The sequence below is a fragment of the Podarcis liolepis genome, assembly GCF_965112155.1.
Source record: "Podarcis liolepis genome assembly, chromosome: 1".
Classification (NCBI taxonomy): Eukaryota; Metazoa; Chordata; class Lepidosauria; order Squamata; family Lacertidae; genus Podarcis; species Podarcis liolepis.
The window spans coordinates 29799206-29827195 of NC_139554.1; the positions used below are offsets into that span (position 1 = coordinate 29799206).

Here is a 27990-nt window from a genome sequence, read left to right on the forward strand (position 1 = left end):
CCGTCTGATCTCGGCGGGAGGAGGAGGAGGAGGAAGAGGCCGTTGGCGAAGAAAGGGGCGGCGGGCAAGATGAAAGGGAGCTGAGCCGAGGGGCGGCCGGCACTTGGCACGAGTCTGCGCAGGGAAAGAAGGACGGGTGGCGGCGGCAGCGGAGCAAAGGGGACCTGGGTTGCCTCGCAGAGCTCTGGGCCGGGCCGGGGGCAAAGCGCCTCGTGCCGGAGGAATCGCAACTTCGGGCGTCGAAGGGACGCCTCGGCCCCCGGGGAAACTTTGCGAAGAGCCGTCGAGAGAGAGGAGAGAGCCGAGCGCCTTCAGAACAAAGAGTCCTTCGCCTGCGGAGCCGGGCGGGGGGCGGAGAGCCGGAGCAAGCGAGCGCGCCCCGCAAAATGCCAGCTCCACGAGAGGCGCCTCGTCCGCGGCCCGAGCGGAGCCCTTTGCCGCGACGCCAGCCGCAGCCGAGGTAACCTTGGCTGCTGCGGGCCGAGGAGCGGCTGGCTGAGGCGGAGCGGCGCCGAGCGGCGGGAAGGGAAAGCGGCGAGACTCGGGCTCCTCCCGTTCGGGGCTGAGGTGGCGGCGACGACAGCGCCAACGTCGCCGAGAGGATCCCGGGTGCATGGAGCCGGCGGCGGAGACTGGAAGCGGGAGCTCTGCGGAAGGGAGGACGACCCTTCCCCGCGGCGCCAAAGGCAGCGGTTTGTGGCCCCTGGAGGAAGGAGGGGAGCGGCTCGGCGGGATCAGCGCGCCGCGCGCTCCGGAGTTGTTTCAAGGGACTCCGGGGACCGGGCGCGGAAGGAGGAGACGCCGGATTGCGCAAAGGATTATCGAAAGGGGGGACCGCGAGTGAAAGAAGGGAATCCCCCCCGCACACACACACTCCCCGTCGGCTCTCCTCTCTTCCACATCTCGGATCCTCCTCCTCCTCGCTTTCTCCCCAGTTACTCTCCAGCATCATTGGCCCGGCCACCACCAGCAAGGGCGAGTAAATTAAAACGTGCTCAGCAAACTGCAAGAGAGATCAGAGGGACAGTGGAAACGCGAGCCGCGGAGGGGGGGCGCCGTGCGTGCGCGTGTAGGAGAGAGAGAGAGAGAGAGAGAGAGTCCTTCCCTCCCCTAATCTTTTCTCTCGCGCCCACTCTGGAGCTACTCTGCTTCTCTGGACCTTTCCAGAGACGCAGTCTCGAAGCAGAAGGCTGAAAAAAGGATTGCTCTCGCTTGGGTTTTTGTTTTTTTTTCCTGGTTTTTTTCTCATCTGTCTTTTCCTTCTCCGTTCTCCTCCTTCAGGGTCTGGGTTGGTTGGTTGGTTTCTTGCGAGACCGGCGAGGTTGGATTATTGGTGCGCGCTGCCCGCCTTGTGAGTAGTGTGTGCTTGGCAAGGAGGAGCGGTGGAGTTGGGAGGAAGAGATGTCTAAGATCGGAGGGAAAATTGTGCTTATCCTTAGCTTCGTGTTTCTGACGACTTGCCTCGATGCGGCGAAAGGGCTGCCCTTGAGGAAACAGCGCAACCACAGTCCGAAGGAAAGGAACTATAAGTTGGTAGAGGTGAGTGGAAGCAATGCGTTGCCGCTTGGAGAGTAGGAGGGCCTTACTTAGATGACATTGTTACTCCAGCTTGACTCCCCTTCGTCTCTTGACAGCCAATAAACTCTGCGAGGTCCAGGGTCTTTAAACCCAGGTCAGTGCTGACTTCTGTAATCTGAAGGCAGGTAGTCACTAAAATGATAGAAGTGATGCCTCCCCTTCCCTTTATTGATCCAAATTACATTTGCACAACCAATTTTGTACATTGTGCATATAGTCAACATTACACAGTTTAGTGTTCCGTTAACATTTTTTCCCGCCACAATCTCTGAAAGCTGGATAAGGTGTTGGATTTTCTCACCCTTCCTGTGTATGCATCCTTTCTAGTAAAAGTGGAAGGTTTTCACATCAGCATTCACTGCGAGTACATAACCAAGCAAGCATGGAGCTGGAACATGGAGCACCAGGTTGTGATCTTATGGGGTGTTTGAGACACACAAGGCCACTGTACTTCTAACTTTAAGCATTTGCTTAAACCCAAAAGGCTGCTTCAGAATCTGGTCAGTTTTAAAAGTGAAAGCACGCCAGCAAGTACAGCATTTCTTGAGAGCAATGTGGCAAAGCATTGTCTCTTAAATACAAACGTGAGCTTCAGTGTGAATTCCCAAAATTCAGCAGGGAGCACTTGGGTTAAAGTCCGGCTCTTACACAGATGGCCCCTTGCTCTAGACAATAAGTTTCTATCTCCTCTGTGTAAATAAATAGTACTAACTTTATGGCTTTGGGTGCAGCCTTCATCTCCACAGGTAGATGCCATTGTTGCTGATGGCCTTGGCTACATTCTGAAATCATTGATACCAGTTAGGTGAAGCATTGGAGGTTGGGGTGGTTACTGTTTTTCCATTCTGTTGAAAGCATCCTCTTGTTGCATCAAGGATGGCATCAGCAGGATTATGCCCAGGAAATAATAACTGCATCCAGCGCTGCATTCATAATGTTTTTCTGGAACATCAGAGCCAGCTGAATCAGGACACTGGTCCATCTTGTCCAGCATCCTTGTCTCGCTCTGGTCAGCCAGATACTTATGGGAAGCCCCAAAGCTCAACCTGAGTGCAACAGTGCTCTCTCCCCACTTCTGATTCCCACTACTGGCTTTCAGGTGCATATTGCTTCCAACCGTGGAAATAGAACATTATGAACGTAGAAACTTATTTTTCTCCCTTTTGCAATTGCAGCTGAGCTGCACAGGTCATTTCACACATTACTCAGGGCAAACACAAATGCAGGAGTGTGCACTCAAAAAAGGAGCTGCAGCCATTCAAAGGCCCCTAATAAGTGTATCTGCCTGTTAGCACGTGTGTTTGCAATCACGTGTCTGCTGACTTCAGGGCATACATCTTTCGATGTACTTAACACCAAGAGCACTTTGTTTCAAGGGTAGCTGTTCCGCACAATCCTCACTCCTCAGTGGTTGTTGTCCCAGTAACACCTGAGCCTTGTTTTATTACATCTGTAGCCTACCTTTCCTTCAAGGTGTCATAATTGGTTCTCTGACCAACCATTCTAGGTTGTGGGATTACCTGGGAGCTCTTCTTTGCTTGTGGGTTGCTGGGTTTGATAGCGACATTGCCATGGGAGACGAAGCCAGCAGTCGGTCTAGCTTGGCATTTTCTGTTCTGACAGTGAATGATAAAATTGCCTTTGGAAAGATCACATTGCATTTATACCCAGGGCAATTATGCCCACATATGTGGATATAATTGTTTAATATTGGCTCTGAATGTGATGGTTATAGCCATTGACATATACCTCTGCATATTGAATTTTTTGTTACGCCAATCATGCACGTATCGCAACATCTTGTGGCAATTAATTCCATAGGTTCAGGGATTTTTTTTCCTTTTTGACAGAGATCTTTTATGAGTTGTTCTAATCAGTTTATAGGCAGTTGGTGTCTGGATGTAGTTAGGATTGGTAGCTACATTTGTCATAGGAGTCTGTGTGAGAGAAAGAAAGCTACCTTGTATGTGCACACTAACGTATTTCATGAATAGTTTCCTTATCTGTTAAATTTATACTCTGCTCTAGTAACAGGATGCTCTGTTTATTATTTTATTGCAAAGTATATATTATTCTTTTATACAATGGAATTGTCCTTATTCCCAATAGAATAGAGGAATGGCCTGTAGCTCTGCGGTAGAACATCTGCTTTTCTTGTAAGGATCCCAGATTCAGTCTTTGACATTTCCAGGCGAATGTACTCTGTCAGTGTCCACAATATTGAGCTAGCTGGGCCAATGATCCGACTTGAAGTAAGGCAGTTTTGTATTTTTCCAAGTCAACTGTTTTTTTTGTTTGGCTTTTTGCTCAGGCAGAGCAGGAATTGTAGAAGCAGTTGCAAAGCATGGAATGACATTCAAGGGGTGGAAAGAAGAGAAATGTGAATTGTGTGTGCTTCACAACTGAAGAGTAAGCATAGAATCATAGAACGGTGGCGCCCTGGGGATCATGTAGTCTAACTCCCTGCAGTGCAGGAATATGCAGCTGTCCCATACAAGGACCAAACCTCCAACCTTGGTGTTCTCAGCACCAGGCTCTAACCAACAACTCATGGCCATCTAAAAAGGAGCCCCTTCCATTAAGTCCAGGGTCTAAATTTACTGTGTTTCTCCACAGAGAGCCAGTGTGGTGTAGTGGTTAAGAGCAGTAGTCTTGTAATCTGGGGAACCGGGTTCGCGTCTCCGCTCCTCCACATGCAGCTGCTGGGTGACCTTGGGCCAGTCACACTTCTTTGAAGTCTCTCAGCCCCACTCACCTCACAGAGTGTTTGTTGTGGAGGAGGAAGGGAAAGGAGAATGTTAGCTGCTTTGAGACTCCTTAAAAGGAGTGAAAGGCGGGATATCAAATCCAAACTCCTCCTCCTCTTCTTCTTCTTCTTCTTCTTCACAATATATTCTCTCACAATATACTCTAATCAGTCCAATTTGCCAACAGAAGAGTAGGGTGACATTTGGGGCACTGAGGAGTCTGGTGCTACATGGAGTCTGATGTTGTGGGGTTGTGAGTGTTCAACATTGGACCAAGGCCTCTTGAACATTGCATTGCCCACAGCTACTGGAAGTTAACACCAAACAGAATAACTTTGACAAAGGCATAAGACAAAGTAGATGTTTTACGAGGCTTCCCATCAGAGCCGCTGCTGGGACGCGTTCCTTTCAGCGTCATCCCTGCCCTGACTGTCCCTGTAAGGTTTATTTTCTCTTCAATTTTGTGGCCAGGGATGAAGGCAGGCGATTCCCTTCTCCGGAGCCCATCTGTCTCCTGCTGCTTATTCCTGACCTACGGGCGTCATTCTCTCCCTTCTTGACGTCTGTCCTTGTCTTGGCAGCAGATAATTGTCCTGTCACAGACAGTGGGTAAATGATGGCTCCAGGTGGGGGCAAGGGGGTGTGTGGTTTTGGAGGGGGGCAGCTGCTCATGTGCCTTGGCTGAGCATGGAGGAGGCTGGCTTTGCCTCTGTGTGTGGAATGTCTGCCCCACCCAGGGGGGAGTCACTGTTTCTCTAGATGTGCTTTTTTACCTTTTCATTACTTCAGCAATTAAGTGCCCTGGCCCCCTGCTTTGTCCTTGGCTTGAGGTCAGGTTTGCAGGCACAAAACATGCACGGAAACAGCATCTGGCCGAAAAGGGCTTATTGTGCAAAGGAAGGTGCTTTATCCTTCGATAGCAAGCTTCTGTTTTGAGAAGTGCCAAATTATCTTAGTCAAAATGGGGGGGGGGGCTTTGTGGTAGGGCAAGAAAGGTCTGAGACAGCGGGGAGCCAGCTGAGAGGAGATGGAATTCATTGGGATGGAGATACTTCATCCAGTTTCTCTGGACAAATAAGTCTGTTGACTTTTCTATCAGGGGAATCAAAGAGTTTCCCTCTGAGGCACATGTTTGAAGAGCTGAGATATTCTTAACCCTTCCACACACCCTAGGCGGCCTGTTTTAGTTTGCAGTGTGGTGGAAGAAATGAATGAGAGGTCAGATGAAAACAAAGAGCTGATATGAAGCAACAACAAAAAGTACTTTGCAGATTTTCTCACCACTCACCCACCTAAAGCCTCAGTAACTAGGAATCAAAGGATAAATTCCTAAGATAAATGTGGGAGCAGTTTTAGAGACCTCCATCGACTGGGGCTGTTGTGACATCACAGAAGTGCAATTCTGACAGCAGCTCAGCACGATGTTCTCAACAAACCTTAAAATCATCTGTTGACAGTCATTTTCTTGGTTGGATGTTGCTTTCTTCTAGCTGCCTCCTGCTTCTGGCAAAAAACCTGGTTGCTTTTGACTTTTTCATTTTCTGATTTATAAACATCATGGAGGTGAAGTGTGGGAGACCAATTGCACTTGTTGAACTTCTGTCTTGCATGCCATTGTCAAAGCCCCAGAGACTGCAGCAAGAAAAGAGATGGCAACCTAATTTAAGGGGGGGGGGGGACAACAGAGGTCAAAAGAGGAATCACTGTGGTGGAAATGTACTCCTGCACTTGTCTGTTCCAGTGTGAAAGGTGCAGAGACCACTGTTTATGACTGTGCCCTTTCCAGCTCCTCTTTGCTCATTCATTTACTCCTCCACGCATGTTCAATTCGGCACAGCAAACGTGGCTAAAAGGACCCTCAACCCAGCTCATATTTTGCTAATTATCTCCAGCTGCTCTGCTGCCCTTATGGGCTGCTGGCCTAGGCAAGCATCCGTCTTGACCAAGTGGTGGGGAGGAAGGGAGCAGGCGTGTTTTTGGGTGCTCTCAGGGCAAGAGGCAGTGGCACATGGAGTGTCATAACCCAGAGGGCACCAGGTGCAGGCCTCTGTGTAACGTCTTTCCCAAGATAAGAGGCCGCACAGATGTCTTCAGCTCACATCTGCTTCATGCTGCCTTCCCTCTCCTCCCCCTCCACCCCAGTTGACAGAGTTGCGGCTGCATTGCTTGGCCAAGCCAGCTGCTCCTTAAATCTATGCTCTGTCAAATGAGACAGCTTAGCGACTTTCTCTCCCTGGATGTATAGATGGGGGAATCCCCTGGAGGTTTCTGCAAGGAACTTGACACTCAGATATATGTCCTGCTTTTTCAACTCTGTTTGGAGTGCATAATTTGTGCTCTGCAGCTGTATTTCAATCCTGTTTGCATGACGCGCCCCTTCTGGTTTTCTGTCCAGCAACTGTGCGCAGGTGGTGTAACTTACATTCTTCAGTTACTGGGGTGCACATGTACAGGAAATTGAGAGCACTTGATCTGCAGTTTCTAACCTTTGCAGCTTTCCCAGCTGAAGTTGTTGCAACACAGGGAAGGCAAAGGCTGCTTGATGATGTCTGTGAAACCTTTTTAATGCACATTTTTGGGAAGCAACAATTTCTGCCCCTAGTGAGCATAGTAATGTTGAAAAATTCCAGAAATTTTGATGCTACAAGTCCCAGGGGAGTGGAAGCAGGAAAGGATGTGGGATTTCTCCGGGGGAGGTGGGGGAGAGAGACACTGGAATCAGGGAGAGGGGAGGAGACTGACAATATCGTACCCTTCAACATGAAGCAGCCCAAATCCAGAACACCATCTTCCAGGTCCGAAATCCTGTGTGAGTCATGTAACTCATGTGAGATTGTGGACAATGGAAAATGCACTTTGGGGGGCATGGCACACCAAAATGTGCATGGGGGGGGGGCGCTGCATGAGATTGCTGACCCGAGAAACCCTTATTTGGGGCACAGTGCCAAAAAATGCTGATGTGAAAAAACACTTTTTTGGGGGCGAGATGTCAGCCTGAAATCGAGAAAGAGCAACACGCCCAAAATGGCCACTGTACTCTGGGGGGATGGGAAAGGATGTCCTATTTTTTGGGGGGGGCAGTTGACAGGTATGCAGTACGTTTCTCGAATAATATAATATACACTTCAGCATTGAAATTCTACAGATCATCAAACACAACAAGTGTAATTGGAACTGCAGTTGGACAAAATCAGCAATCTAAAAACAGCATGACATGTCAGCAACAAAAAGGGTGGCTCTCAGGAATATATCTACTTTAACCCAAGCAGAGTTTATTGTGGTAGAATGCAAGAAGAACATTTGTTTTTGTCTGAAAGTATTAAGTTACGATAGGGCTGTGGATTACCAAACATTTAAACGCTCAAGGACCCCTACTGCCTTTCCTTCTCATCTAATTAAATCAGCAAAGACTTTTCAAGGCATCTGTAGTGGTGCATGCTCTGTTTCTGACTCACTTACTCACTTTACTGTATTCAGTAAATTTATACCAGGTTTTATGAAAGTTGCTCACGTTTCCAGGTCCTCTAGCTGCACATAGAGAATACACCAGCTTCTCAGCCAGTGCCGTTCACCATCCCCTCAGAAACCACAAATTGGTTGACAGTGCAGCCAGTGGCATAGCGTGGGAGAGCAGGGAGGCCGTGGCCCCAGGCACAAAATTCTGAGGGGGCACAACCAAGTGCCCCCACACAGGCACTGGCTTCCAGAGCGGCTCGGGCCCACAGTCAGCAAGTGCAAAGGAAGGGAGGTCAGCAAGGGGCAACCACAGCATGATCTCATCTCCGCTGGCATTGGCGGGGATTCACCTGCCAAGGGCCACACCAGTTGGTGGGCAAGCAAGTGGTGTAGCGCAGCCCTGTTTGGCTCTGGGGACGCTATGGTTGTGTCAGCAGTTTGCCTGCCCCGGGTGCCAGCAACACCTGCTACGCCACTGAGTGCAGCTGCCACCTTCTAATTATTTCCACTCTCACAGCCACCAGCAGATAAATTATTAGCTCCTAAAAAAGCAGGAATTGCGACCTTCAAACAGATTAAGCAGTTGTTAGCAGTTCAGATATGATTTCCTCACCCTTAATTGCTGATATTTGCTCATGCACCTAATACTGGGCAAGTCCACCAGTGATGAAAATAGGCACCCAAGTGTTCCACATTTCTTCCAGCTCAATAGAATTCTCTCTTATTTGGGATGGCACTGAGCACATTGGCTTTTTACTCCAAACTAGCGAGTTTGTCAGCTGATATTTATTTGCTGAAGTCCTTCCCCCAAATTTCTCTAATACTGTTGCTGTCCGGGTCCCTTGTATGAATTAGCAGCCTATAAATACTTAACACCAGCACTTTGAACTTCTGCTCTGTCTGCACTACTGACTGCTCCAGTGGGGAAAGGTCTGTTGATTGGCCCTTGTTGGTGTGTCAAGGGACTTGTAACACAAAGTCTTGCTGACTATGCAACCAATTTGTTCAAACACCCTTCAGCTTTCTTTTTATCTATTTATAAAAATGAATACTTCTTTTTATCTGTCCCAATTTCTCCAACATTCCTCCCATCGTCCTTGGGACTTGGTTATCTCCAATTAAAGGACTATAGGAAAGCCACAGAAGGATGTGCTGGGAATGGTGCTTCTCTTTACATGGAAGAAGGGCAGATTCATCCCCTGAATCACTGTAGATGGCAGTGCTGGACCTCAAAATTAGGATGTACTCTCTTATCACCATACTAATCAAAATGCCTAGGTAGACCTTGAAATGGAGTATCAAGGAAGCATCCAAAGGAGGAAATGTTGCAACAATGGGTTCTTCAGCTATCCTCATAGATAAATACATGTTCTGGTCACAACAAAGAGACAGCATTGGCGCATACCTAAATGACTCTGCCCTAGAACAGTTGGCTAGAGAACCAAATAGAGGAAAGGAGACCTTCGACTTAGGTGACACTCAGGACTTGATACCGAGATGAAAGTGTTGTGGAACCTGGGTTAGCTGTTATACTGCCATTCCAACTATAGGTGGCAGTGTGACCAGCTGAGGCAGTGAGTCGTGCTGCTGCTCTTGCTTTTTCTTTTTTTAAGCACTTTATTGAATAGTCACCATACTTTTAGGTTGAATACTGTATACAGGTTCTCTGATATCAATAACATATCAGTTCTTTGGAGAGAGCAACTGCCTTGTGGGGCTCTGCATCCTGAACCAGCTAACTCTCCTGCTTCTGTGTCCCACTAAGCACACAGGGGAAGGAGTCTATCTTCATGCTTTCTCCTACACTCTGGTGCAGATAACGTTGTTCATTTCACACTCCACGGCCAGCTTTCCATCTTCTATTTTTCTTTTTATTGTGGTCTCTTTGCCATCCCATTTCTGCAACTGATTGAGCGACCCATTGTCTAATGTTACAAATTCTCTTTACTTTCCTGTCACCTGCTGTGGTCTCATCAAACTGTTCCACCAGTTTGAAGGAAATCTTGGTGTTCTTTAAACTCCTCCCTGTTTTGATGGTTATAACATCTCCGTTGCAACTGATGATCACGTTGGGCTTGGCAACACCAGCCACCTTCTGCTCTTGCTTGCACTAAAGCTCTTCCCCAGTTAACCAACTGGGAACAAGGGAACACATTGCTATCAGATCAACATTCATGGTAGGCAGCTGCCAGTTTCAAGGAGGACAAGGCTATTGAAGGCTAATAGCCACAATGGCTATGCTCTGCATCCACTGTTGGAGGCTGAATGCCTCTGAATACCAGTTGTGAAAACCACAGGAGGAGAGAGTGCTGTCGCCCTCACGTCCTGCTTGCAGGCTTCCTGTCGGCATTTGGTTGGCCACTGTGAGAACAGGATGCTGACTAGATGAGCCCTTGGCTTGACCCAGCAGGACTCGTCTTAGGTTCTCATGGTTTTAACCCGGGTCTCTCCAGTCCTAGTCTACTTCAACATCCAGTCTCTTTGGATACTCAGGACTTCTTTTCATGAAGCAATTCATATACCGGTGGACCAATCCTAAGTTTCTTTGCTAGGGAGTAAGTCTCATCAAACTCAGTGAGAGCTGACTTCCGAATACATACGTTTAAAGAAGATTGGAAATTTTTTATTGAAAAATAGCGGGAAATAGCGGGAAAGCGTATACAACGTTGGCAGCATTAAGATAAAATTCAACAGTGTAAATAAGTTTTGATGGATGTAATAATGGAATACTGAATGGTTTAGTTTATGTAAGTATGCAGGGATTTATGTTATGCAAAATGAACCATGGAAAGAGAAGAAGGGAAGTCATTGATATTTTGTTTAAATGAATATTCTAAAACGTAAAACTAAAAATTATAGGAAAAAAGAGAGTTGACTTTCGAATGAATAGGTATAACATTGTGCTGCCCAAAAAACTTACTATTCCGTATTATTCTATTACATTGTGAACCTCCTTGAGCATTTTTTATTGGAAAGATAGGTTAGAAAAAGCTTTTGATAAACAAATATGTCATGGGTGCTTTAGCTGAGTTTCCTGCAATGCAGGGGTTGGGCTAGATGACCCTTGGGGTACCTTCCAACTAAAATTCTATGAAAATCCTACTTTCTATGAAACCCCACTTTATTTATCAAAGAATCTGGCTTCAGCTTTCAAAACCTGGGGTTTCTTGTTGTGGACTTTGAAGTTTGATGATGTAGAGAGGCTGGGGGGGGGGCATTCTATTTGGTTAAGTAGCGCAAATAAATATTTGAATTTAGTCAATGTGCTTCTCAATTTCTGGCACACAAGGGACTCACTTCTTAGTGTCTTCTGTAGGTCTGGCTCCCCATGGGCCACGTTTAATCCTTCCCTTTTGCTGCTACTCTTCCAGTGAGCTTCCAGTAGATTTTTTCCACTGCGGTTTTAAGGGCACGCACCCCATCTCCAAAGTAGTTAGTGGATCATGCCGCTGCTATATTTTAAGAAATAAAACCATGTTTTAGTCTGTTCGGATGGTGTAGATCAGAAGGTCTAGGGCGGAGAGCATGAACAGAGCTAGTGGGGGTAGCATTTCCGCTCCTAAGGTCAGTGGAGGGTATGGAGCTGCCTCCTGGATCAAAACAATTAAAAGTAAGATTGAGGCCTTTTGATGGCCAGTCACCGAAAGGTCTGTTCTCAGTGGTTGGTCAGAACTGTATTAATCCAGTTAAAGGCGAAAAGGGCACGGTGCCAACTTAGTGGTGACACACCAAGGACCTGCTTCTTCTCTAGGGCTGGAGAGATTTTTGGTTTTATCAGGATTGATGGGAGCTGTAGTTCAGCAGCATCTGCCAGGTGCCATGGTGACTGCCACTGACTTAAATGGTAATAGTAATAATAGTAATTTTATTTATTCCCTGCTCATCGGACTGGGTTGCCCCAGCCACTCTGGGAAACTTCCAACATAATCAAAGAACAGTAAACGTCAAATATAAAAAACTTCCCAATACAGGCCTGCCTTCAGATGTCTTTGAAAGTTGTGTAGTTCTTTATCTCCTTGACATTTGATGGGAGGGTGCTCCACAGGGCAGGTGCCACTATGGAGAAGGCCTTCTGCTTTGTTCCCTGTAACTTCACTTCTCACAGTGAGGGAAACGTCAGAAGACCCTTGGAGCTGGACCTCAGTGTCCAGGCTGAGCGGTGGGGGTGGAGAGGCTCCTTTAGGAGTCAGCCATGTAGAGATTGTCTATTAAGTTTTGAGGCATCACATTTACCCTAATATGCTGGCAAGTATTGTGAGGTGAACGTGGCATCCCTCTGCAGAGTGACCACTATTTCAGCCCTTTGTGACCATGCCTCCAACCTGGTACGTTATCGTCAGAAAACCCTTTCCTCTGAGATGAATTATTTCCGCCCCAGGATTGTGTTAGTTCTCTTTTGTGACGCTCTTGTTCATCACAGGGCAGTGGAATCAGAAGTTACTGCACCAAAATGGACAGAATGAAACAATGCGACTCCTTCATGTTGTTTTCACACCTGAGAATCCAGCATGTCCTGAAGACCCCTTTTCTGCCCTAGCATGCCACATATGGAAGGGCGAAGGTCTGCAGCAGGTCGCTTCCTGTACCTGCGGAGCCTCCTTTCCATTTTAGAACCCCGAATACGGAACCCGTGGGAGGTATTTGGTAGTGATGAACCCAGGAAGAGACAGCTGTCCCTTGCACAACAAAAATTCCATGTACAGACTGAACGCCTAAGTAGAGCTTACGTATATAGTACTTGACAAAGATTTGGTGTGACTGGTCTCTATTCCAAGGCTGTAGAAATGTTCACACAGGGAAGGAATATGCATTATTTCAGTTGGTTTATATGCAGGGCCATCCTGATGTTGTGGGACTACAACTCCCTTCATCCCTAACGGATGGGAGTTGGGAGTCCAGCAACATTTGGAGTGCTAAAGGTTCACCATACCTGCAGCTGTGGCAAGGAGGTTATGCCAAAGATTTCACAAGAAAGGTGAAGGATTGCAGGAAGAGGCACAGAAGCCTTTGGGCAGCGGGTAGTTGGCTTTCCAGGGAGCCAAAGTCCTTCAGAAGGCTGACGGAAGATGGATAAGGGAGCATCACACGAAGAGATGTTTTGCTTTCATGGAAAAAATAGTGCTGCTATGATTCGTAAAGATGATGGTTCCTCTTACCAGGTATGAAGATAGCCATGTGTTAACTTCCATATGACGAGCAAGAATTGTTTTTAGGTGACCAAGCAAGGGTGCTGTTTCCTAAGAGAGTTGTTTCTGCGTGTTTCATTTCTTCCAGGCTATTAGGGACAATTTTTGAAAGCTAGCAGCATGTAGGTCTTCTTTCAAGGCTGCATTCTTCTTTGGGGGTTTTATGCATCTTAATACTAATTTTCCTACATCTTTGTTTTAGCGGCTTTACAGCTCTTTAGTTTAATTGAAGCCCATGGATGTAACATCTCTCTCTCTCTCTCTCTCTCTCTCTCTCTCTCTCTCTCTCTCTCTTTGACCAGCAGGGCTGACTCAACCATTAGGCAGGGTGAGGCAGCTACATCAGGTGGCAGATGCCGTAGATAGTAACAGCTGCTTGCCCACCCCTGTTTCCCCTTAAGCTAGCCTGCTCTGAGCCACCTAAGGTATCCTGCTGCCTTCAGGTAGAGTGGAGGATGTTGTCCTACTGCCCATGCTGAAGTAAGGTTCAGTTTGCCCAGCCCAATTGGATTCTGTACATTGGGCAGGAGGGGGCACCATCTTGTCCATCGCCTCAGGCAGCAAAATGTCTTGGACCAGTTAACTTAGTCAAAAATGGCAAATCTTGCAACTGTTCTCAACAGTTCTCAACTGTTCTAATTGCCCCGGGGGAAAGATCCAAGAGACAAGGCCCGATCCCAGCAGTCTAGAATGATCACACTTTCCTCAGCCTTGTATATGAAAGGGGGGAGGCGGATGCTACTGCAGCCCTTTTGTCACTGCTTAGCCCCACTCCTAAATAAAACAGCAGAGAGACCAACAATCTCCCCGCTGCTTTCTCTTCCTTTCACTGTGGGAGGGGAAGACAGGCTTCGGTCCTTTGATGTGCAGGCCTTGTAAATCCATTGATGATGCCTTGTGTGTGCGCTCATGTGAGTCAGGACCAGCCCCAGTTCCCTTTGAAGTACTCCAGCGACCAGGATGAAAGTGGGATGGAGGGGGAAGAGTCCTTCCCAAGCCATCAAGCCCTAATTGCAGGTAATAGTGCCCTTCCGTGTCCCATATGGGGAGGCAAGCATCCCTGTTTCCCCTAATCTTGCAGTTACATTCTGGGCTCCTGCAGTGAAAGGAAGTAAGCACACAGGGAACAGGCTCAGAGAACTCAGCCAGCATGTTGGGAAATAGCTCCTGGCTGCAAGATGCATGAGGGAACAGTTGGAAGTTCCTTGGTGAAGAGTTTAAAGTACCTAGAGCACAGGAAGATCTTTTCTAGGGATTTTACTAGGCTGTTGCCAATTCGTACGTTTATTATTTTTTTTTTCAAAAATGAGGTTAGGATGGGGGGGCGGTTTGCACCAGTGTGGCAATTTCATTCTTAAAGAAGGTGGTGGCGCAGAATGCATGAAAAGGAACAGCAGTTGGTTTGTGCAAACGGTGTGGCGGAGGAATATATTAGGGCCTTGGTTTCTTCGCCACTCTGAAACTTACAGCCATGTCAGCTTGTTCCATTATAGTGGAGGTTGCAATGTTTGGTACTTTTTAGATCAGAGTGAAGGTGCCATGATAGAAGTCAGCAAACTAGACAAAACATACAAACACAGGAAAGTACCTTAGGCTCAGATCATGGAGTCAGTCTAGCTCTGTGCTGTTTACACTGGCTGGCAGCATCTCTCTAGGGTTCCAGTCTTTGCCAGTTCTGTCAAGATATGCTGAGTGCTGTTGAGCATGTGCACCAGGTATGGGAGCAGGGGTTGGGGGGAGTTAGCCCTTTTTTGCCATACCATAATCTGGATGCGGATACAACTCCCCACTCACCTGCTGCTGTTTCCTTGTTAGGAAAAGCTTACACGTCACTATAACAAGGTATATAGCTTGTTGCAGGCTGTTTTTGTCAAGGAAAATGGCACAAGGTAGTAAGTATTAATCCTGCCCCCTACTTACTCGTAGGGGCACTGTGGGTTAAACCACAGAGCCTAGGGCTTGCTGGTCAGCGGTTCAAATTCCCGCAACAGGGTGAGCTCCTGTTGCTCGGTCCCTGCTCCTGCCAACCTAGCAGTCTGAAAGCATGAAGTGCAAGTAGATAAATAGGTGGGAAGGTGAACGGCCTTTCCGTGTGCTGCTCTGGTTCGCCAGAAGCGGCTTAGTCATGCTGGCCACATGACCTGGAAGTAGTACACCAGCTCCCTTGGCCAGTAAAGCGAGATGAGCGTCGCAACCCCAGAGTCATCCAGTCAGGGGTCTCTTTACCTTTACTCACTCTTACCACCATGATCCTCAGGCCCCTTCAGTTGCTTATTGGCCTTATTTTTCAAAGCTGGGAGATCCTATTGTGGATTTCTTTTTAAAAAATTAACTCCAATGCAAGTGTTTCTGTATGTTGAAAGATGTTTATTAGTTGAAAGGCATGAATGCAAGGCCAGAACCAATAATTGGCCAGTGTGGTGTAGTGGTTAAGAGCAGTGGACTCCTAATCTGATGAACCGGGTTCGATTCCCCGCTCCTCCACATGCAGCTGCTGGGTGACCTTGGGCCAGTCACACTTTTCTGAAGTCTCTCAGCCTCACTCACCTCACAGAGTGTTTGTTGTAAGGGAGGAAAGGAAAGGAGATTGTTAGCCGCTTTGAGACTCCTTCGGGTAGTGATTAAGTGGGATATCAAATCCAAACTGTTCTTCTTCTTATTTGCACATGTATGCAAATAGTTTTTAGAATCTCTCCCCTTCTGGTTATGGATTCCGTGTGATGCTTCTGCCATGCAAAAAGGTAAAGATGCAAAGTGCGGCACGGCACCAGTGAAAAGCTATCGTGGGGGCCGCATTTTGATGGTTCTGTAGAAGAAGAAGAAGATAGTACCAGAAGCATGTTAGTGAGCAACCAAGGTTTCTGAGCCTGCAGGCTAGAAATGGAGAACATGTAGCCCTCCAGATATGGTTGGATTACAACTCTCACCATCCCTGATCACTCTCCATGCTGGTTGGGGCTGAAGTCCATCTGAAAGACTGGAGGAGATTCCACACTCCTGCTGTAACAGAGAAAGTCGAAAAATAGCTGGGCTGGCATGGGGGGGCAGGGCCTCAGATCAAACTCATTCGCTTGTGTGTAGCAAGTAAACTGAGCTTAAATGGGGTGGTCCTTGAAAGTTAAAAGAAAAAAAGCACAGGGATAATGTAGTCTGAGCCATGAAGGACTGATCAAAAACCAGGTGAGATGCACTAGCATAATTATCTGTAGGTGTTCATAGTAAGCCCAAGGTATAGGAATGTGCATGCTTAAATATGGTGTGTTTGAAGAAGAAGAAGAGTTTGGACTTGATATCCCATTGTACACTCTCCTTAAGGAGTCTCAAAGCGGCTAACATTCTCCTTTCCCTTCCTCCCCCACAACACTGTGAGCTGAGTGAGGCTGAGAGACTTCAGAGAACTGTGACTAGCCCAAGGTCACCCAGCAGCTGCATGTGGAGGAGCGGGGACGCGAACCCGGTTCCCCAGATTACGAGTCCACTGCTCTTAACCACTACACCACGCTGGCTCTCTTGATATCTCAGACCAGTATTCTGGCCCATTCACAGCTCATTAATCCAGTGGGGCAAGTTGCTGACATGCCTAGTGCCCACTCTTATCTTGCCCCTGGTGTGAGAAAAAGAAAGCAGCTAGATCTCAGTTTTCATGAGGCAACGGAGAATGATGCTTCCGTTGCTGCCTCTCTTTGCCAGATCTCTACTTCATCCGACACGGCTTCAATCAAAGAAGACGAAATGCCGCAGTCTAACAAGGTCCGGAACCTGAGGCGAAATGGACGGGCCATGCCACACAGGCAGAAACGCCGTTGGCCACTGCAACATGCTGCAAGGAACCAGTTGGCATCACTCCAGCCAGGTGGCACAACCCAGGAGGAGAGCACGCCCTTTGTGCTGGACTTGAAGAACCTGCCAGGCTTAGCCAACGTGGACCTGAGTGCCCAGAATCCAAATATACAGGTAGGCCAATGGGCTTAGGGCTGTATTGATTAGACTCAGAACAAACAAACAAACAAACAAACAAAAAGTGGCACCATCTGTAGTTCACTTAGAACTGACCCGTGCTTTGGGGTAGTTGGTCTTGACTTGGACTCCTGGAGCATGGACAGAAGAGGGAGGGAGGGAGATTCCATAGTTGCAGAACAGCTGCCAAGAATGCCTTTCTGTATGCCCATGTCTCAGGGGTTAGATGCAAAAAAGACTAAAATCCAAAGAGGTGCCTTCAGACATGAGGATTATTGCATTAGTTTTCCTAGCTATAATGCTAGCATTTCTGTCCCAGTTTCTAATGTTTCTTTTGTACTGCGTTACCTGTTGCATTATGGAACGGTCGCCTTTCGATCGATATACAGTGGTACCTTGGGTTACATACACTTCAGGTTACATACGCTAACCCAGAAATAGTACCTCGGGTTAAGAACTTTGCTTCAGGATGAGAACAGAAATCGTGCTCCGACGGCGCGGCAGCAGCAGGAGGCCCCATTAGCTAAAGTGGTGCTTCAGGTTAAGAACAGACCTCCAGAACGAATTAAGTACTTAACCTGAGGTACCATTGTACTGCCATGTCACACTAAATTTCATTCACACCAGTGGGTGTGGTTTGGCAAAGCAACAAACACCATTGGTTTAACACAAAGAAAAACGGCTTGTACTTGTTTTTGAAACGCAGGGCTTGTGCATAGAGAGCCCCAACAGCAGAGTTTAAATCTCATTGTAAGGCAGATTTAACTGAAGCGTAGGAAAAGGTTTTTTATCTTCTTTTTAATCAACCAATTAATTTAATAACAACAACAACAGCAACTATTATTTTATTATTATTTTAGTTACACCCTGCCCATCTGGCTGGGTTTACCCAGCCAGTTGGGCGGCTTACAGCATATCTAAAAACATAATAAAAACATCAAGTGTTTAAAACCTGCCGATACAGGACTGCCTTCAGATGTCTTCTAAAAGTTGTGTAATTCTTTATCTTACTGATATCTGAAAGGAGGGCATTCCACAAGGAGGGTACCACTACTGAGAAGGCCCTCTGCCTGGTTCCCTGTAACTTCGCTTTTTGCAGTGAGGGAACCAGCAGAAGACCCTCAGAGGAGGACCTCAATGTCCGGGCTGAGCGATGCAGGTGGAGACACTCCTTTGGGCATTCCAGCTCCTTAAGGCAGCTGACCCTCCCCCCCTTTCAATAAAACAGACTGCAAGGTAAGTTTAAAAATAATTTACTTACAGTTACTAGGTCTCAATACTTGTATTTTCCTTAGTAAAAACGATAAAATGCAGGTAAATATTCTTAGTTAAGAAATATACAGCAAGAGCAGCCTCAGATACATATATGTGAGACAGAGTAAAGTTGAGGCATACCTGTGCAGTATGGCAGAGAGAGAAAGGAACAGGAAACAGGCCTTACTTCCCCCCTCTTTGGAGAAGAGGGGATGTGACACCATAGAGCTACTCTAGTAATCTAGGACTCTATGTTCCTTAACCCCTTCACACACTAAGTAGCACTGTTGGTATGACTGCAAATTTCCTACATAGTCTCCATGAGCACAATATGCTTCTTTGTCTTGTTCAGTACTTTGCAAAGTCGCTAAGATCTTCTTGTAAAATGGTAACTTCATCTTGTGCTGCAGCCCTAAGCACACTTACTTTTGATGTGGCTCTACAGAGCTTAAGTGTGACTTACTTCTAAATAAGAATGCATATACTCTTGCTTATGGTGGTAGAACTACTTCACCTTGCCCTCCCCTGCCCTGTTAAATGGTCACAGACACTTGGCCATGCAGTGTGTGACTTTTGAAAACAGCTTTCTTTAGTATCCTTAGTGGCTTATTATATGCACTTAAGTAGAAAAGCAGTTTTGCAAGCAGGGTTTGGGACATGACCTAACTGGATTGATAATGGGGCTCCATGGAGAATTATTGGACATTGAGTGAGTGTCTTGGTCAGCACTAAACTGAGAGAGAAGTGGTAAAAGCTCGAATGGGCAAATACATGAATGTAGGATGTACTGTTGCTCTTAAAAGAACCCCACAGTGCTTTAGTGGTTGTGCCCCATAAACCCTCTTACCCAGTGCCATTACTTGCAGGTGACCATTGAGGTCGTGGATGATCCTCAGGCTGAGATGGAGATGGACCTGCTGAAGGAAACTAGCAATGACTGGTCTCTGACCTCCTCTGAGTGGCTGTCCCACAAAGACCTCTTCTGGCCGCTTTTCTGGGAGTACACGGACCCCATGGAGGAAGGGGAGGAAGGGGACAATTTAGACATAAGGAGCAGGGGGGAAGAAGAAGACGATGACGAAGAGGAGGAGGATGACTACACTTCAGAGTATGATGAGGAAGAAACGGTGCTGAGTGGAGTGGGAGGTGACTGGGACCAGCGGTGGCCCCATCAGAAAAACTGGATCTTCAAAGAGAAGTATAATTACGGTGAGGCTCCCTTTGCTGCCCTTGGTAGGTCTACAGAGCTGCGTTAACTCATTGACTGTTAAGGGGCAGGAGAGCATTTTCAGGAGAGAGCAAGAGGGTCTTTTCAGTTCATTATCTCCTCTGTTCCTCTCCAGTTAAGATGAGTGGTCCAGCTGATTTGTTATGGGGAAATCTGGGGTGTATCCAACTGAAATGCCTGCATTATTCCAGTAATCCCAATAAGCATCCTTCCATATTTGTGCTTTCTCCCCTGTACATGTGCTTGAGAATTCATAATTTAAACCCATTTGTGAAGTTGGTGGGCAAGGTCTGCTTTATGTGATACTAACTCGTTATGCAGACTGAGAGAGAGAGAGGAGAGGAAGATTTGCATGTCCTCTTTTTCCGCTGTAGATACATCAGTGTGACAATTGTGTATATTGGAAAAACACTTTTGCTTTGCCCTTCATATTGCATAATGTGCGTGCATTTTGCAACATGAAATGGAAAATATAACCTATGAAGTGACTGCAAATCAGGCCCAAAAGATTTTGAGCTGTTAGGTAGGATAACCCTTGAAATTTTAGGCACTGTATGGCCAAAACCAGACCAATGTGCAAAATTCTGGGAATCACAGCTTTCATTTAAAAGTGGGGTGGAGTGCCTGGCAGGAAAAGCAGGTGAGGTGGCACACGCCAGACTCCTCTTCTGGATTTCTAGCTGCACAATATAGGTTTGGGTGAGAGATCTAGGCTGCTGGGTGATAAGGGAGAAATGTGTGTGAGAGAGACCTTTTTCTTATGCTCTCCAGACTATGAAGATGAAGAGGAGTGGAGCCCTTGGTCTCCGTGCACTGTAACCTGTGGCACTGGCAACCAGAAAAGAACCCGGTCTTGTGGCTATGCATGCACTGCGACGGAGTCGAGGACCTGTGACCTGCACCGCTGTCCTGGTATGCCTTTTCTCCTTCCACCCCTGCCTTGTTTTCTTGTCTGCCCCTTGTTCCCTATTCAAAGCTCCTGCAGTTAACTGCAGCTTTCTCATCTGTAAAGAGAGTGACCCCTCTATTTTGAGAGGATCCTTTTTCAAACATCCCAAGAGGACTGGGGTGAGTTTCCAGTAGGGATGCTTGTGGTCTGACTCTCTGGCAAAAGGTCATTTCCATTCTGACATCTCAGGTGCTGAGAACACCACTCTTCTCCCCATGGTTGTATGTTCCATTTGTGCAATGATTTCCACTTGTGCAAAGGAGCATCTTTTCCCTCTCCTTCCCTGCTCTGTGGCCTGTGCCTTACATCTGCTCATGGGGTCCCTCCAGCCCTCTGGAGCAGATTGGGGGAGTGTGGGGAGAAGAGAGGGAAAGGACATTTTGCTGCACAAATGGAAGGCGTTTCTCAAACAGGACAATTGTTGTATACATTGCTCTCGTGTGTTGATAAAAGTGCTGCGGTTGCCAGCATAAAATGGCTGCCATCGGCTGCAATAAAAGAGGTGAGGTACTCTGTACTGGTGAGTACTGTTGCCAAAATCACTGGTTATGTGCAACCCCGTCTCCTATTTTACATTGCTTGCACGAAATGAAGCGCTTTGTGAAAAGGGGTGTCCCTCTCCATGAGGAATTGGTTTCAGAGTAATGGTGGCTCTCCAAATATTGTTGGACTTCAGTTCCTATCACCCCTATCGCAGTCAGGCATAATGGGAGTTGTTGTTCAGCAATAACTGATGGTCACAGGTTATCCATTCTTGCTTTCAGAAAACCATTTTTTCCCATCCTGATAATCATTTCAGTAACTCCTTTCTTTTCTCTGACACATTTGATATATAAGGCCATCAACTGAAAGCCTATTCAGAGTGTTGTGGGTCAAAAGCAAACTTTGGGCCTATATGTGTGTGTCTGTGTTTGTCTGTGTCACATTTTGGCCTGGGAGTTGTGGACAGAAAATGTATACAGAGTTGGAGATTGAAGCCCAGCTCCTGTAACACCTTTGAAGTGGCGTGTGGTTCCCCCCTGACCCTTTTGCTTCTGTGCTTCCCTCAAGGAGTAGATGGGGAGTTGTCTCTTGCCACAGAAGAGACACCATTTGAAGCTGAGAATGCCACAGAGATCCTGAACTCAGGTCAGTAAATTCCAAATGAGCACAGCTACGCTAAGAAATTGAACAAGGAGCTGAGCGAGTGAGTTGATCATAATCTTAAAGTTGTCTCACTTTCTTATGCACACACCTGTATTCTCTCACTCACTTTCTCTCTCTCTCACTCTGTCACACACGGCCTGCACTTTTGAAGTCTTCACTTGCTCCTGCCTAGGCAGAGGGGGCACCTTTCCCTTCCCAGGTTAAGGCCACATTTTGAAAGCACACCGCTTCTCTCCCTGGGCTGCCTTTTCCAAGCTCTGTGCTGCTCTGGATCGAAGGGGCAGAGCCATTAGAGAGACTGTGGACCTCTCATTTAAAGGATCTCTCTGGAATGAGGGCTGGGAGGCGGGTGGGGGAGGACATTGCCACGGGGAACGTTTTTCAGCCTGAGAAACGCATTGCCTCCTTCCAGGGGCTGTTTGCCGCTGCTGCACATGTCCCAAAGCAGAGGTGGATGGGGATATTGCCAAAAGTGGACAGGGCAATGGATATGTCGCTTCCCTTTGTGCAGTAGGCTACATTCCAGAGGTTTATGCACACCCCCACATTGCTCCATCCTGCACCCATTCAAGCAAGAGGCATTGCCCCATTTCAGGGACACATTCCCGTCCAGCAAAATCGCTCAAGTTGAGGGCACGTAGCGGGGGCCAGTGTGGCATGTGACTTGGGAAGAGTCCCAAGAGGACAGGGAAGCCTAGAATAGGGCTCCCCAACTTGGATCTCCAGATGTTTTTTGGACTACAATTCCCATCATCCCTGACCACTGCTCCTGGTAGCTAGGGATGATGGGAACTGTAGTCCAACAATAGATGAAGGTCCAAATTTGGGAAACTCTCGCCTAGAGGGTCACATTCAGCCTCTGGGCCTGTGATTCCCTGCTCCTGATTTAGTACCACCCAAGATAAGCTGTCAACAGCATATTGTTTTGTCTGACGGCTGTTTCTCTCTTCCCCCTGTACCCTTTCCCCAGATGTGGACAGCTGTGAGAAGTGGCTCAATTGCAAGAGCGACTTCCTCAACAAATACCTGAGCAAAGTGTTGTCGGACCTTCCCAGCTGCCCCTGCTCCTACCCGCTGGAAGCCGTCTACAGCGCCGTCAACCTGCGGGACGAGCGGCAGGGCAAGACCTTCCGCTGGCGAGATGCCAGCGGGCCCAAGGAGCGGCTGGACATCTACAAGCCCACGGCCCGCTTCTGCCTGCGCTCCATGCTCTCCCTGGACAGCACCACGCTAGCTGCGCAGCACTGCTGCTACGACGAGAGCGCCAGGCTGATCACGCGGGGCAAGGGGGCTGGGGCCCCCAACCTCATCAGCACCGAGTTCTCCCCCGAGTTGCACTACAAGGTCGATATGCTGCCCTGGATCCTCTGCAAAGGGGACTGGAGCAGGTACCACGCCGTGAGGCCTCCGAATAACGGGCAACGGTGTGCTGACAACCCTCCAGAGGAAGAATACCTCTCTCAGTTACAGGAGGCCAGGGAGTATTAACGCAGAAAAAAAACCCAAAAGACGTGGAGAGCAGGACATTTTTGGTCTCCCGCGCGACTAGGGAGTATAACAGGGCCTCTTTTCTTCTCTCTCCTCCCCTCAGCTTTTATGTCAACAAAGGCCTCCGCTTCAGAATGGCTACAGAGCCGCTGCTTGTTTTGCATTCCCTTGGTAACCAGGTAGTCTGTAGGAAACCTTAGTGCAAACTCTGCAGTGGCTTCTGCCCTGTCTTCTACATAGGGGCCTCCAGTTTCTTTCCTGACTTCCTCGTTACCCAAAAGTTGCCACAATTGGCCCAAATAGGCTGTACCAGAAGGCTTGCTATGGCCATCCTGAGGGATTATAGGGATGGGAAGAGCCAGAGGGAAGGGGGGGGAAGGTATCTTTCAAAAGGCCCATTGTGACTCGTTTTATACTGCACACAAGCTGTCGCACAAAGGCAGACTGGGAGATCTTATGGCCTAAAACTCTAATCGGGTGCTTGAAGGTTTTGCATAGAGTCTGTAAGCAGTCTCAAGGTGGATGACTCAATACACCTAAATTCTGTTTTTAGCTAAAAGGGAAACTTGGTTGGACATATTGAGAGTGACAGATCTGGCTTCAAGCATCTGTTGTCTTGATGTAGTCCTGGGGCAAGAGAAAGGATGATGTTCCACACAGTTTGGGAGAAACTGGGATGGAGGGGTGCTGGATTGTGTGTGCGTGCTTTGGGATGTAAGTTCTGGGATGTATTGTGAAAACACATCCCCTAAAGTGGATGAGTGGCAGATGAAGCCAACCCTTCTTGCTGGGTTGATAGAACAATCTGGGTCTCATTTCTTCCCAGCAAGTCTGATAAGGAAGCAAGCAAATGTTTTAAAACTTATTCTTCTCTTCAGGCCAGAGGCAGGGCAGAAAACTAAGCCCAACTTATTTATAAGACTCCAGGGGAGGAACTGTACATCTTGCCCTTCTGATCATTCTGTCAACACAAGCATTTCGGCTTGCAAGTCGGGACAATCCTGAGCACAGTCCCCCCCCCCCCCAAAAAAAACCCCTGAACTAATTGGAGGGGCAGGGGGAGGAGAGTTGGGGACAGGGTGAAGTCCTTGTTCAAGGCTTCTGCTGACAAGACTCAGTAGTTGAATCCTAAGCCAGGTCCTCGGAAAAGTTGCAGTTCTGAGCAGCCTCAGTCAATAGCATGGGAAAGAACAAAGCCCATGTCCTCCAGCCAAACCATTTCAATTTCATATACCAGAGGTAGCCAACACACTTCTTTCCAGTTGTTGGACACCACCTGCAACATCTGGAGCTCCAGACAGCACAGCCAGTAGTCAGGGATGATGGAAGCTGTAGTTCAGCCACATCTAGCCACCCCTGATATAGAACTTCATTCTGAGTTTTGGATCTGATGTTTGGCAGAGGATTGGTTGGAACAACCCAGTCATGGATTTCTCACATTGCTGTTTGGTTTCTCAACTTGGGAGGGAAAGATCCAACTTCCAATTTTCATCTTTCTCTTTTGTTTTGGGATTTTAACTTTTGGTCTAGTTCCTTTATCATTGGCAGTAAAGGGACGGGTTTGCCTCTTGATACAGTGGATGACAGCTGGGTTGTGAGTGAAGGAATGAGTCCTAGAGCTATTGGTGCTCTAGAGCTTTAAATAAAGCAAGCCCACAATTCTGTGCAAAGTAGTTGTGCAAACTTGCATATCTGTCTTGCACAATTTAGTCTACTTTTCCTAGTTTTGAAGAAGGGCAAAGAGCCATCAGACTGAATCCCTTGTTTTCTCTTCCATTTTGTGAAATTTTGCCAGGCATCAGCTGGAAAGGTGTTCCTTTTTTAAAAAAAAATTAAACTTAAAATTTTAGGGTGCTAAATTTTGTACTCAGTACCAACTTCCACATTTGCATGCAGAGCATAGCCGCCACCATTTTAGTACTCTCTGGTAGCCAGAAAGTCTGCCTAGGCGCTCCTAATCTTTTCACTGTACTTTGAGAACTAGGAGGTTTCTCTTCTCTTAATATTAAAGGTCATATTTTCAAGATTCTGTATTATAATGTAGCTTCTGCATTATCTGTCATGCAGATTCCTATGACAACGTTCACCCTTCCCTGATGCTCTGTAAGGTGTTTGCCAGCTTGGGGACTCATCTCTCGTTCCTACTGAAGTCAATAGCAATAACTCTAATTGGTTTGCAATCAAGTAAGATTGCTGCCTTGACCTTTATACCAAGGTTCTTTTGAGCCGAGGCCACATTCATGCCATACTTTTAAACCACTGTTACCATTTAAAAAAGTTGTGGCTTCCCTCAAAGAATTATGGGAGCTGTAATTCATTCAGGATGCTGAGAGTTGTAGGAGAAGCCTATTCCCATCATAGAGCTCCCACAATTATTTGGGAGGAGCTGTGATTATTTATAGTGGTAGCCTAGTGCTTAAAATGTATCATGTGAAAGTGGATTTGGCCGCTGACTCCAAGGACAGGAGCCTTTTGTTGGAGTCCAGAACCATCTTCTTTCACAGGACATGTACACCAGAAATTGGACGCTTGTGTGCTGTCCCTTCTTCTACCAGTTTTATTAGTGATGTCTTAAGTTTATGGAACTTCATCTTATGGCCTTTAGTCCCCTTTAAGTGATGATTGGCTTTATAGGCATTCCAGCAAATTTTGTTGTGTGTTCCTGGCGGCACAACATGTCTGGCAGACTCCATGATGGACAAGCCATGATCTCAAGATGTTTGGACCACTCAAAAGACTGTTGGGGGAGAGAAGAAGTAGGTCAGCTTGGGCATTGCAACAAGACCCTTCTTTCTTTTTAGAGTATCTCCTTAAAAAAACCCAAAGCCTCTCTTTCTCCCTTAAAGCTCACGCTTATTGCACAGGACCGACACAGGCTGTTGGACTGGGATGGTTCTGCTATGGCATCTAGTAGCTACATTAGGAATCAGTAGGTCTGCTGTCTTATCTGGACTTCCTGAGTGAAAAATGTACCTGCGATCCTGGAAATAATGAAGGTGCTAGGGAGTTTTGTCCTATTCTATTGCTCGCTTCTATCTTCTGCTTCTGTCTCCAAACAGAATCTTAAGCTGGTGCATTTTGCTGCATTCAGTGGCTTGGCTTGTTTATGGCTCTACCTTGTAAGTTGCTACCATCAGATGCTGTCATTCTCTATCCCAGGATTAGGTGAGCTTTTCTGTTGGGGGCCACATTCCCAGGCAGAAATAGTCTGTCAGGGGCCACATTCCAACAGCACGTGGGACCCAGAGTCAAAGGTAGGTGGGGCCACCTCCTTGCTTTCTCTCTCTGCCACCCTCTTTCCCCATATTTTTGCCCTGAAACTAGGTCCAGGACTATGTCTTAGGGCCACAGGTCACGTCCCCCCTCCTCCTGCTGCCCTTTTTTTGTGGCATCTTCTCTCAGCTCAGGCTGTTGTGCTTAGAAAATTGTGCTAATAAAACCAAAAAGTGTGCTGGCAGAGAAAATAAGTGTTTAGGAAGAAGAAGCATAATGAAATAAATTTGAATACTTTGGGGACTACAGCAAGTGCAGGCAGATGAATGTGGAAAGTTGCTGGTGAAGCCAAAATGAAGGCTGCAGCCTGCCGCTTACTGATTTTTGTACTTCCAGAGCCTTCTTATTCCACACCCCTCCTATTCCCTATCACGGCCCTGCTCACATCTGATATAGCGGGGTCCGTTGTCAATAAATGTTGATCTTTAATTGCTCACGGGCAAAGAATAGCCAACTGTTGACCCACTGGCAAAATGTGTCCCACAACAAAAGGTAGGCATAGCTTGACCAGGCAGTGGGTGGAGCCAAAGTGGGTGGAATTTGAAGGCTTGCAAAATAGCTCTCACCCCTCAATCCCTTCTCTCTCTCTCCTGTCTTTGCTCACATACAAACACGTAAAGGGGAAGTGATTTTTAGGAGGACTTCTCAAAGAGCAACAGTGAGACTAGATAACAATGGGGAAAGCCTTAGCTTTCATCATTGGGTGGGTGGAGCATGTATGAGTCGCAGATGCCTGTCGGAGTTTGATCTCTCTACCACTAGCGTATCAAATGCCACTGTTTTCACAAGCACCTTAGACTCCCAGAAAGTGTTGCGGTCTCATTTGGGTGAGTATATACCAAGGAACAAGGGTTTATTTTTATACCATGTAACTAAGATTCTGTCTGGCGATTTCTATTTAAGCTATATTAAAAAGAAAAGAAAAAAAGTATTGTATATTGTCCCTGCCACATAATTTTATTGCTATATCAGCACACTGTTGTATAAAGATATTGTTAGTTCAACAAAAATGGCATTAACGAGATCTCCTTTATCTGAATTTAGATGAAAGCACTTTATTTCAAAGTACATGTGTTTGTGACCAACATTATTCAGATATATTGCTGGGCGGTTTAGTTCATTTTGAAATGGACGACGCAGCCCCAAATGATGCGCATTTTAGTTACGTGTCATTAGCTCCGTAAGTCAGGACCCGGGGAACTTTGCAATCTCCCTGGGCATTCTGTTGGGTGAACCTAGGAGAAAAGGGGCATCCAGGTATTTTCTATCAGGGCAAGGACACACGGAGAAGGAAGACCCCAGAAGAATCTTTGTTCTAGCTTGGCTAGGAACCACTCTTTCCTGTGGCATTTTGAGATTCCTCGCTGGGTGGGGTAGGGGTGGAGGTGGGGAAGGGTCTTTTGGGAACTGCACACTGCCTTGTTTTCCAAAGAGGAGTGAATGTTTTTGATGTGGTTCTGTGGATTGGAGGATTGGGCCAGGTTCCTACTTCATGGCTGGTTCACTCGTCCCAAGTTTTTCCACTGCTTTTCAGTCTTTTCCTTGTACAGTATTTATTGCTTGTAATGATTATGATAGCAGAAAGGAATGGACATTCTAGCAGTGCTGAATGAGACCTCGCTCTTGGAGGATATATGTGTGTGTGTGAAGTGCCAAAAGGTAAGCAAGATGACCGTTGTCTCTTTAAATGAATAAACTCTATTGTTAACAAACTGCAAAAAGCCCACG

The 27990-nt window shown here is 47.0% G+C and overlaps 1 protein-coding gene across 3 annotated transcripts; it reads left to right on the forward strand.

Moving 5' to 3' along the window:
- On the forward strand, window positions 1–27983 carry ISM2 (isthmin 2). 3 transcript variants are annotated; one of them, XM_083502661.1, is made up of 7 exons: window positions 1–975; window positions 1282–1539; window positions 16658–16921; window positions 19045–19387; window positions 20178–20318; window positions 21406–21483; window positions 22472–27983. In XM_083502661.1, the coding sequence occupies exons 2-7, from the start codon at window positions 1402–1404 to the stop codon at window positions 22987–22989; spliced, it is 1482 nt and encodes a 493-aa protein (XP_083358787.1). In that variant the 5' UTR covers window positions 1–975; window positions 1282–1401; the 3' UTR covers window positions 22990–27983. The 3 variants fall into 3 exon arrangements, with proteins under 3 accessions (XP_083358787.1, XP_083358788.1, XP_083358789.1); XM_083502662.1 differs by lacking the exon at window positions 1282–1539 and adding an exon at window positions 13273–13984 and having other exon boundaries at window positions 478–975; XM_083502663.1 differs by lacking the exons at window positions 1–975; window positions 1282–1539 and adding an exon at window positions 1562–1672.
- The last annotated feature ends 7 nt before the right edge of the window (window positions 27984–27990 follow it).